We start from the raw sequence: 12,307 nt of genomic DNA on the forward strand, positions 1-12,307 counted from the left end.
GCCAGAGAACATAGAAAAAATGGGTGTTGCCATTCCAACTGTAACAAGGCTAATGGATTAAGGTGGGCTATTAGCAGCAGGAGTGAAAACTATTTCCCTTTGCTAATTTTTCCCCTACTGTTACTCACACCACTTGACTCCTCGTTCTTTCTGTATAATAGTTTTAGTTGATTCTGCTCTGCTAAAAATGTGTTCTGGAGGTGTGTACATGATTATTGGAGAGTAGGATCGAACCTTTTGAGCCTGTAATGAATCAGTTTCATGATGTAAACTGAGATGATGGCTGTGGTAAATTCAGCATGGAAGATCTCACATTTTACTTGTTATAAAGAAGTTATTTAAATTTGATAACTTCAGGTGTTTCTTGAATGGACGTTAAATTATTTATTTTGATTGGTTTCTAGGTCATGTACAGTTTTTATTCATGGAGGTTAAGAGACGGAGAAATGCCGTGGAAGTTTTCTACTGTGACAGTTCTGGTTGTGGATGAAGGGAGCTTAGTACCTGTACAAGTGCTTAGTTCAGTTTTAAAATTGCTCTGTGTCCACGCTCAACTTGCAAAGCTTATTATACTTGGTAAGTGAAAAGCAATAGTGTAAATTTAGTCTAATTTCAAAATATTTCCTGAGTTATGCAATCAGTGAGAGAACTTGCTGTGTGTTAGTGTGTTTTATAATGAGTGGTAGTTCCACGATCATTAGTTGAAAGAAATCCAGTAGAGGTGTATGATAGTTTACCTGTGATCATGATGAGGCTGTAATCTCTAGGGCCACCTGAAAGGCATATTCTATTCCATGGATTTTGCCACTCTTGCCATTAAATCATAGATGAGATGGAAAATAATTATATCATCCAGCCTACCTTTCTGCCAGTGCAGGATTATTCTTTATTGTATATTTCCTAGTGTTTTGTCTGGTTCTAAAAGTATTTGATAATGAGGCTTTCACCACTTACTTCCCTTTAGATTTTTCAACAACCAAAATAATACATCTTGTTTTTAGTAAGTTTTCCCTCAGTTCCTTAACACAGCTTGAAAGAATGTTGACAGCATGTGAACTAAACAGAAGAAAAATAAAATATTTGATTTTAAGGTAGTTCAGAAAGTCAGATCCGGAACTAATTTGTTTTTAATCTAACAAATAGAACAAAGTAGCATGACAAGAAATTAGGATTTTGTAGTCCTGTGCCCGTTTTTGGAGATCACATTTTTGTCTCCCCAAAACAAATGCCATGATTTAAATGTATAAATTCACATAGACAAGTCTGATTTAGTGTTGACATTTATCATACAGAAGAGACTTAACAAGATGGCATGACATCAAGTACTAATGACTTTTTAAATTGAGAATATAGAACATGCTCTGAACTATGATTTAATGTATTATATACTGAAGAGAAGACAATTAGAACTATGAAACAACCTGATTCAAAGAAATTCCATTTTGAGATTCTTGGAGAGAAGCATAATTTCATAGAATTTGTATTGAGCATGCATGTGATAACTCTGTCTTGTATTCTAATGGAGGTGGAGAGCATATTTCTTTTCACTACTGTATTTTTGGAATATTTTCCACTGATATTCTGTTCATTATTTATCACTGATCACAAATGCTATTAATATCTCTTCTCTTTAGGTGATATCAGACAGTTACCCAGCATTGACCCTGGCAACATGCTCGCTGATATTTTTGAGGGTCTAAAATCTAGAGGCTGGTCTGTGGAACTGAGAACTAATCACAGAGCTGAGTCTCAGCTAATTGTAGACAATGCCACAAGGTAGGAATTTTTTGTATATACTGGAGGAATTTTTTTATAGAAGTCCTGGTCCTTTTATTTAGTCTGCAAAATGGTAGTGGCACTGAGACATCCAATAGAATTATGTGACTCAGTGTTTCTGTTGCAGATCTCTCATATTCACAAATGTATAACTCTGGGAAAGAAATTACAGCTGAAGCACCAAGGAGCAATTTAAACCAAAACATCGAGTAAAGTATGCAAAATTTTTGAATGATAAAAGATGCATATTAAATAAAAAGAACCCACCGAAATTGGAGATTTTTTCTTGTTCACTCTTTATAAATATAACATTTGGTCCCACTGACATCAGTGGGACTATTCATGTGAGTTAGTGTTTGCAGGCCCTGATCCTGTGAACACTTAGGCACATGTGTAGTCACAGTGCCATAGGCCTTGATTCTGTAAACTGCTCTGTGCAGGGGGACCCCTCATGAGCAGCTTGCAGAGTGAAGGTTTTGTTTGTAACTAGTTTTGAATTGCTGTACATTTGATAAACATGTTCAGTACACTTTTCTTTATTCTGACCTTCCATTTGCAATTACACCTTATAAATGGTACTTTACCACAAATCCATGATAAACAGGGCGGATAAAATAAATGACATTAAAAAAAACATAAAACTTTCAAATTTAATTGAAATTCATTTGTCTTAAAATAAACCTATTTACAAATGAAATTTGCAGTGATGACAGCCTATGATCAGACCTAAATTTATTATAATCTATTAAAATAATTTAATTAAAAACAATATGTTAGTACTCAACCCTCCTCAAATGTTAATGAGTTAAAGGTTGCCTGCTCTTTTAACTAAATACAGAATTGGGGAGGAAACATCTTTAACTTTCAGTTCATGCTTTATTAATATGCCACAGGGTATTGCAGTAAGTATCTACATTATTTTCAGTCTTTACAAATGGGGTGAATAAGGTTGCCAACCCTCCCGGGTTTGCCATGCGTCTCCCAGAATCGGGCTCTATCTCCCAAAGGCTGCTGCAGCCAAACTGGGAGATTTTAGGCTGCTAAAAGTCTGGTGGCGCAGAAGGGGCCCAGGGCTAAGGCAGGCTGCCTGCCTGCCCTGGCCCTGCGCTGCTCCCGAAAGGGGCCAGCACATCCCTGGGGGGGGGGGGGGTTAGGGGTCTCTGCAGGCTGCTTGTGCCCCAAGTGCTGACTTTGCAGCTCCCATTGGCCAGGAACTGCAGCCAATGGGAAGTGCAGGGGTGGTGTGCGGAGGGGGCAGTGCGTGGACGGTGCAGTTGACGGTGCAGTGGGGCTAAGGCAGGCTCTACCCCGTAGTTGTTGGCCAATGGGATCTGTGGAGTCGGCGCTCAGGGCGTGGGCAGTGTGCAGGGCATGGACATACCAGCCACTTCCGGGAGCGGCGCAGGGCCAGGGCAGGCAGGGAGCCTGCCTTAGCCCTGCTGCGCCGCTGACCAGGAGCCGCCTGAGGTAAGTGCTGGCCAGCCGGAGCCTGCACCCCTCACCCTCTCTCATACCACAATCCCCTGCGCCAGCCCTGAGCCCCCTCCTGCATCCAAACTCCTCCCAGAGATCACAACCCTCACCCCCTTCAGCACCCCAATCCCCACACCACTTCCTGCACCCCAAACCCCTGCCCCAGGCTCAGCCCAGAACCCCCTGCCACGTTCCGAACCCCTTGGCCCATCCCAGAGCCTGTCCCCCCCACCGCACCCCAAGCCCCTGCCCCAGCCAGATGAAAGTGAGTGAGGGTGAGGGAGAGCAAGAGACAGAGGGAGAGGGGATGGAGTGAGCAGGGTAGGTCCTCGGAGGAGGGGCAGGGCCTTGGGGAAGGGCCAAGACAGAGGGCGGGGACGGGCCAAGAATGTTTAGGTTTGTGTGATCAGATGGTAACCCTAGGAGCAAATGCTGGTAATGTATGTTTTTCCAAATATCAGTACTTTCAGTTTCTGTTGTGAAGAAAAGCTTTTCCTTTACTACTTTTGGTTTCAATTAGCTAGCCATGCAAAGACAATATTTTCTTCATTTGGACTAGCTAATTCAAAGTTGAAAAACTGACTGGGAATAGAAAACCAATAGAAAAGAAAAGGTTGCTTTTCTCTTCCAATCTATGAATAAACAATATGTGAGAATGAGATCTACTAATTCTACAAATGTGAAGTTGACGGGGCGGAAATTTTCAAAGGTATTTAGACACCTTAACATGCAGATAGGTGACACGAGAGATTTTCAAAAGCACCTGAAGTTAGGCACTTCTGAAAATCCCACTGGGAGCCTAGCTGCATCTTTAGGAACCTAAATATCTTTATGCAGGGGTCACATGTTTTGTATTTTGTGTAGGCTAAGCTTATTGCACTCAGCAGGGGCTTTTTGCATCCCTCCATTGTAGCCCACAAGCTGTGTGCCACTTTCGCATCCCCCTCTTTCAGGAAATCCTTGCAACTTATCCCCCTATAGCTCGGGCTCTGTGGCCCTTTCCCTCTATGCCTGTGGCTCTGTCTCTCCCTGTCACATGCCAGGATCCTCCAATTTCCTCCTCTCACTACTAGAGTCTTTGTGACTCATTCCCTCCTCCCCCACATACCAGCATCTTCCTTTCTCTCTTCCCCTACCCCCCCGCCCCATGCTAGGGGATGTGTGCATGCCCCCATCCATTCTCCCCATCCTCTACTGCTAGAATTCAGGTGTCAGCATGTTAAACTCTGCTAGGAGAATGTGCAGAGAGAAGTTGAGTATTGTTATGTTGGAAAGCTTTAATGGTGCCATCAACCAGGTCTTTGAGCTATAGACAGTTGCAGAGGTGCTTGAAGCAGGGGCTATGCTCACCAGATGGCAGGTGCTCCATGTGTCCTCTCTTTTTTTTTCTTCCCCTTTCAATTTTCCAAAAATCAATAGGATTATGGCATTTGATGCCTAGAATATTCTCTGACATTTTGGAATTGATCATATGTGGCATTCAAAAGGTATCACTTGACTGACAGACAGCAAGAAGTGCTGTTGAGTTGACTATAATGCATAGACAAGTTTTTGGCTCAAAGAATGGCCCCTGTTGACCAGAAACAATCAGTTCAATTCACTAATTACAGTTAATTCCTCCTTTGTATAATAAATCAGTTATATTTTGAATTTAAAACTGTTTTGGTAAACCTTTTTTTCTGATGTATCCAGCAACTTTTAAGGTAGTTTTTCTTTAATTAATAACAATTTTAAAATGCTGTTTTTGTGCATTTTTAATTCTAATTTCCATTCAAATGCAGATTGACATAAATCCCAAGTAAAAAATTATCCTATAGTAAATAAGACATTTGTCATTCTCCATTTTCTAACATAAGAAATTTAAAAATTAAGAATCTGAATAAATGTACATTGAGATGTATAATTGCTTAAATAAATGCAAATAGATACAGTGTATCTTCCTGGTTAACAAAAATAAGTGCCAAATGTAGTGTAAAAAGGGTATATATATTTACCGTAGAACCTCACAGTTACGAATACGTCAGGAATGGAGGTTGTTCGTAACTCTGAATACAACATTATGGTTGTTCTTTCAAAAGTTTACAACTGAGCATTGATTTTAATACAGCTCTGAAAATTTACTATGTAGAAGAAAAAGGCTGCCCCCCCCTTTTTATTTTATTTTTTTTAGTTTTTACATTTAACACAGTATTGGCTTTTTCTGGGTCTTGTCTGCTGTTACCTGATTGTGTACTTCCAGTTCCAAATGAGGTACACCTCTACCCTGATATAACACTGTCCTCAGGAGCCAAAAAATCTTACCAAAAAATCTTTCAATATAGGTGAAACCGCGTTATATTGAACTTGCTTTGATCTGCTGGAGCATGCAGCCCCGCCCCCCCCCCCAGAGCGCTACTTTACCGCGTTATATCCAAATTCGTGTTATATTGGGTCGCGTTATATTGGGGTAGAGTTGTATGTAGTTGACTGGTCATTTTGTAACTCTGGTGCTCGTAACTCTGAGGTTCTACTGTAGTTGCAAATCAGTGTTTTATTTTTATACCAAGCAATGAGAACGAACTGTTCTTTAGGAAAGTAATTAAAAAGTCCAAATACAAAACAAAATTAAAATCGATTATTTAAATGCAGATTTCCTGCTTGCTGATTTACAACACTTTTTAATATTAAATCAATCCACCCTAATGATAAATGCAACAAATGGCAACTTCTAAGAATGACTGAAATACAACCAATATTTAGGTGATTAGACCCACGTAACCATATCTTTCTGCTTAAGTATAAGTTGTTTCTTAATTTTTTTCTTAAGACTCTTAACATTTAATATTGTCATTCATTTCATTGACTTAGGCTCTGAACAAGTGAATACTTAAGCATGCACGTAATTTTCAGCAAACAAGTAATCCTGTTGAGTTCAGTGTGACTACTCATGTTCTGATAATAAAGATCATGCCTAAATGTTTGAAAAATCGAGGTCTTAGGGCCCTGTCATGCAAGGTGTTGAGTGTCCTCATCACCCTTTGATTTTAACAGCTCAGGGCACTCTGAAACTTTCAGGACTGGGCCCTTATAGAGAATCAAGTGCTGTAGGCAGTTATTAACAAAATTTACCACTGCCAATTATAAGAGAGTGTTTTCTTCTGTAATATTCTGAATTCCCCCAACAGGACACTATCTGGATGGTTAGTAAATATCAATTGCAACATTGCAGGATTTAGAAATTAAAGAAATACTAATACTTTACTGTGATTTTTAGTTATGATCAAAAAGCTTTTTCATTGTCTGTATCGGGGGTAGTCAATAGGTGGACTTCAGGCCGAATCCAGACAGCTGGATGCTTCTGAATGGACCACAACATCTTTTTATTTACTTATTGTCATAATTGTTGTTATTTTTATATTATTTTCTCTGGAGTCTGGACCTTGACTATACCTTGACCAAGAAATTTGAATCTTGACCAAAAAAAAATTGATTATCATTTGTCTATATTTTATAGAGGTTAAAGGAGAGATCCACAAAATTGTGTAAGTAAACTTAACTAGGATGCAAAAGGTTGAGATGCACAGCTAGAATGTTTTCTTGTTAAACTATTTTTGTCTTTTTTTTCTTTTGTGATTAAGAATCTCTCAGCGAAAATTCCCAGAGTTTGACTCAGTGCTCAAAGTCTGTGATTGGAGTGAGAAGTTGACAATGCCAAGCCCTGAGAAGAAATTTATTTATGTTGTTTTGCCTTCTGGAGACTGTACGTTTGTATACTTGGTTAACAATTTGTTAATATTGCAAAAACTCTCATCTTTCCCCTTTTTCAAAGTGTAACATATTTAAATGACATAACATCAGTTTTATGTACTATATTACAGGAATGAACCATTTCAGTACTGTTGAATTAGTCAAAATTATAGAATATTAAATTAGATTTTTAGTTAGTTATCTTTTGACTATGAGCTTACCCATCAGGAATTAAATGCATGTACAGCAGTTTTTTAAAAAACCTAATAAAATGGATAAATCATTATTTATGTCAAATTACTGTAAAGGGTACTATGGCACGAGATAGTCGTGATGGGAATGGTGCAGAAGGCTCTATAGCTTAGGACCACGGTTTTCAAAAGTTTACTATTATCAGGTGCTAATTTGAGAGAACTTTAAATGAGGCTAGATTTCTAGAGGATAGGTGTTTGAGCTGACAGCACCATGGGTTAGCTTTTTGGGGGTGCTGATGGCAAGGTCTTCAACTCCAGATTTTGCTTCCATCCTGTTGGTCAGCAGTGTTGGGTCAGGGGACATTGGTGTTCATTTTTTGATTTTTAGGTCTTTTGTTTGTTAACCTTTGAAATATTTCACATATAGCAAAATACAACTGTAGGGATCCTTTTTAAAAAAAAAAAAAAAAAGACGTCGTAACTCCCCATAAATATAACATGGGGGAAGGAAAGTAATTGTCACAGTATTAATGTGTTCCAGTTTCTTAAGAAACTTATTCAGTGGACAGAACACTTGCATTTATTTTCATGTGGGCTATGTTACAAAACTAAAGTTTAAACTTCAAGGCTTTTTTTCAAAATTTAATACTTAAATCCCCTAGAAACTGCCCAATCAAAGGATAACTCCAGAGGTTTTTCTTTTAATTGGGTGAAATATATTGTAGAAATCTGTGTACCCTAGGGGAGCAAGAGGTGTTTCCCATGTCTTTTTCAGCACCATTGTCCCCCAGATTTGAGAGATGGGACATCTGCATTGCTTGCCACAATTTTAATTTTTTTATGTTATTTTGATTTTTTTTTTTTTTTGTTAAATTAAGCTTCCTATTTCAGGTAACCAAAATTTAGTACACTGGGGAATTGAAGCAAGGAAATGAGCAAATTCTATTTTCATACTGAATTGTATTTTTTTCCTCTCAAGTTATTTATTGTTCTAAACACTTAATTTTCTTTGTCCAGTATTAGATTTGCAAACTGCCATAAAAACTTTACTTGAAAAAGGACCTGGACTACAAGATGCCAAACAATCACAGTTCATCGCTTTCAGAAGGTAGCAGAGCATGTATGCAGACTTTGAAAGAACTCTTGCTAGCATCTTTGTTCTAAAAATGTCTAAAAATTGAGTAAAAGAGACTGGTGGTGGTATTAGCGAAAATAGGACAGTTATCTTCTCTCTGGCTTAGATTTATTTTTTTAATGTGGAATGTTGATAGCTTAGTTTTCTACTGCTAATTTATGTGGTTCCTTTTGCACTATGTACTTTGCCAGAAACTATCCACATGGGCGTTGGATGTTCATGTTCATCCTGAGGACAAATAGCTCTCTGCTCAAGGTGCTTTGAGGACATCAAAATTTCACATGCCAGTGGCAGCAATCAAGTGATAACAAGCTGTCTTTCAGACTTATTCAGTTTCTGACTCCCAGTTTGTACCCTTGACCATCTTTATAATCTAATGAAGATGATTCTAAATTTTCTAAATTCCTTATGATCTATTTTTCTTTCTTCACGATCTAGTCTCGTGTTAATCTTGTTAAGCTGTTCTAGCGCTAAGCAAATAATCATTCTCTACAAGCTGAATTGTCTCTTATCCACCCATCTCAGCTTTTCAATTTTACATATTACATTACAAAACATTTTGTCATTTTAATTTTCCAAATATTGCTGGAGTATTCATTGTACCACACAAGGTAATCTACACTAGGAATGCTGTTGCAAGGGGTCGTGGCCTTATTTGTCTTTTCAGCCAGGTCTGTTGCTCCTAAGATTGGTTCATTGTCGGTGCACATTTCTTCAGATTGCAATTGCATTTTTACTTATTTCTAGAACTGCGTTAATATCTAAGTGGCTGGTAATTTAAAACCCCCCTCCAAACTCCAAAACCTTTTGCCTAGTGCAAATGAGAGACAAAATCAGTAGTTGAGAGGGGCCCTATTTCTGACTTTGCCTCAGGTTTCTTGTGTGACATTGTGCTACTCATTTAACCTCCCAAAGTGGGATAATACCTGCCTGACTCTCACAGGAGTGCTGTGAAGCTAAATTAATTATTTGTAAAATGCTTTGAGATCCTCTTATGTAAACCATGTAATGTAAACTCAGAGTATTAAGATAAATTGTTGATTTAACATCCAATAGGAACCAAGCCTGCGGCATTAAATTGTAAAGAAAATTGATCTTATTCTGATGCTTTTCTTGGAGGTGTGTATGGAAAGTTGGAGTTGTAAAAACCCCAAATTATAAAACAGTAGTAGTGATTTATGGATATTTTACCTATATTTCATTTATATAGTGAACACAAAGTGGCTGTGAAGTTGTTTTTAATTTCTCTGGTCTGCTTTGAAGAGGATCTTGCCGAATATTTATCATCACACCTAAATCCTCTAAATTCTAGCACACTGTTCTTGATTAAGCTCCATTTAAATGTAGTATTTAGCAAATCTTGTGGGAATATAATCTGCAATGACAAGTTTTTAAGAGTTCTTAAGGATCTACAAGTTTCCAGAAAAGAAACATTAAAATGCTGGACTCCTTTTAGTTCCGAAGAGTCTATGGACAGACAAGCACTAATATCTGAATATACTAATTCTTGTTTTGCTGTGCTGTCTTGGAACCAAACCCAATTTACCTAGGTATATTTTGCAAGCTGCTTGCATTACTTCTTCTGGAATTAAAATAAAACAAAACTGTTCTTTTGCAGCAGCATCTTTTGAACTACCTCTGAATTAAAACACTTTTTGTAATGGTCAGTAGAAGATTGTTGTTGCTAAAAATGTGTCCTCTTTCAGTTTGAACACACTTGTTTCTAGATAAATGTTCATTATTCTTTGTACATGCCTTGCGTTGCTAAGATTGTGCCTCTTTCATGTTTGTAGGCAAGACTGTGATCTAATAAATGAACTCTGTTGTCAGCACTATTCAAATCATTTAACCAGGTAAGACAATGTTTTGAGTCTAAAGGTGTATAGTGTGTATACATTGCCTTTCCTCCCTTTATCCATCTTATTTTATGTTTTTAAATTGTTTCACACAAGGGGCTAAAATTCTAAATACACTAAATGAAAATATTTTAAACTTTAAAAATTGGTTTTAGATATAATGTCTTTGGTGATTGTACTATGCCTTGTTTGGCATGTCCTCTAATTGCCACCTAAACAGCCAGAAGAAATGAGCATAAAGATTCTGTGACATTTCTGTAAGTTTTGATGAAAACCCCTGGGTCTTGGCTAGTGATCCTCTCTCTCATTAAAAGAGGTGTTCATGTCCTAAAGCCAACATTTTTGCGAGCAATTGCTGATCATTAAAGTTGACCTGCAAACAGTTATTTTAAAAAAATTGAGGTAGTGCTATTTTTTTGTTGCTGTGACAGGACATGCCTATCATACTCCTGCCACTTCCACAAACGCAGACCACCCTGAGACCTTCTTATTGACAACATTGGCATATACTTTATTTACAGTGTCTCAGTCCCTCCACCAATACAGATCAGTGCATCAACACCTTTGCACTGTTTTCCAGCTTTCTGGTCTCTCCTGACAAGGGTTGGATTGAATGAAGTGCCTCTACTCAGAGAACTTCCCTAGAAGGCTCCCCTCGCTGCCTCTCTCTCTCCCCCCTCCTTTCTAACACCTTCTTCCTGTGCTCTTTTAACCCCAGTTATCAGGCCCACCTGTTACCAATGAGGCCCTCCTTGAGGAAACCTAACTGGTGCTGATAGTGACCAGAGTGCTGAAGCAAGGTCCACCTCTCAGTACTCTGTCACAGCTGCTTTAAAGAGGTTCTGAAATGTGTGTCTTATACTTTTTTTACCTATGAGCAATGTCAAGTGTGGTCTTCCTTGTTTTTTCTGTAGGTCTTTTTGGGGAATCTTAGAGATTCAACACCTTAATTGAAAGGCTGGGTTGCTGAATCTTTAACCTTTCTTCCAAATTTTTGCCTCAAACTTAAAAAAAAACAAAAACAAAAAAACCCACTGTTTAACTTCAAAGTCATAAAAGTAACCTGCAAATGTTGGGGGCTTTTTAAAACTGGGCATGTGCCTTTTTTTTCTTCTTGGCTTCACGGTGTACAAAGACGGCATTAAAGGCTTTTTAAATGCCTTTTTTTTTTTTCCTCAGCCCTCCTGTTAGACACACAAGGAATGTCAAGTTTTTCCTTCTTTAGTTTTTCTGGAGGATGTTTCAGATGTCTGAGGGATGTTTTCAACAACAAAAGTTAAATAGTCTGACTGAAAATCCTTTTCTCTTTCAAGAACTTAGCTTTCATTCTCTGCTTTCATGGCGTCAACCATTGCTAAGGTTAAGATTTTGTCCTGGTTATTTTTAGTAAAAGTCAGGGACAGGAAGCAAGCAATAAACAAAAATTCACTGAAACCTGTGAACTGTCCGTGGCTTGTACTAAAAACAACATGGCGGCAAGGGGGAGGGTGGAACTGACAGTCCAAGTGGTGGGTTGGCTCTGAGCCCTGTCGCTGGGGGTGTGTGTGGGGCGGGGGAATCCAGCCCCCACCATAGCCATGGGAGCTGAAGCAGAACAAGTCATGGAGGTTCATTAAAGTCACGGAATCTGTGACTAAATCTTATCCTTACATTGCACTTGTTCTCCAGTCACCATAATCCTTTAAGAAACGTAGGATCTACATTTTTAATGACAGAGACTGCGGGGAGGGGTGTCAAAATGCCTTTACTCTTTTTACACATAAAACCCCAAAATAGGGTACAAACGATATATTCTTTTTCCTTTGCAATTTACGTGTACTTTTAATGGCTGCCATACTTACAATCATGATATGGCTTTGCAAAGCTGCTTAGGGTTTCTAGATCTGGATCCTTTCTATCTTCTGATTTAAAATGTGTATACGACTTCAACTTTTGTGAAACATTTTCTTCTGGCACAGGAGTCCCAGACTCATTCTGTGCAGTGGACTGAACTCCATTTTTAATTGACTGGGGGCCAGGGTATAAATTTAGACTATAGATTAAGGGTAGTATATAGTTTTATCTCCTGTTGGTATAAGTGAGAGAGAGGACTGCATAAATTGCTTGGGTAGATTATGATCTCTGTGTAGTAACCAAACTTCTAATTA

At 38.4% G+C, this 12,307-nt stretch overlaps 1 protein-coding gene across 2 annotated transcripts in view; it reads left to right on the forward strand.

Annotated features, from left to right (window-relative positions):
* The window catches only part of HELB (DNA helicase B), a 41,959-nt gene that overhangs the window by 24,739 nt on the left and 4,913 nt on the right, over positions 1 to 12,307 (forward strand). The window contains exons 5-9 of one of the 2 annotated variants that reach the window (XM_044978408.1): positions 405 to 576; positions 1,635 to 1,776; positions 6,867 to 6,988; positions 8,187 to 8,277; positions 10,098 to 10,157. In XM_044978408.1, the coding sequence (XP_044834343.1) occupies positions 405 to 576; positions 1,635 to 1,776; positions 6,867 to 6,988; positions 8,187 to 8,277; positions 10,098 to 10,157 (587 nt within the window). The remainder of the gene's footprint in view (positions 1 to 404; positions 577 to 1,634; positions 1,777 to 6,866; positions 6,989 to 8,186; positions 8,278 to 10,097; positions 10,158 to 12,307) is intronic. The other variant, XM_044978417.1, reaches the window with a different exon arrangement.

This window comes from Mauremys mutica, chromosome 1 (genome assembly GCF_020497125.1).
Source record: "Mauremys mutica isolate MM-2020 ecotype Southern chromosome 1, ASM2049712v1, whole genome shotgun sequence".
Classification (NCBI taxonomy): domain Eukaryota; kingdom Metazoa; phylum Chordata; order Testudines; family Geoemydidae; genus Mauremys; species Mauremys mutica.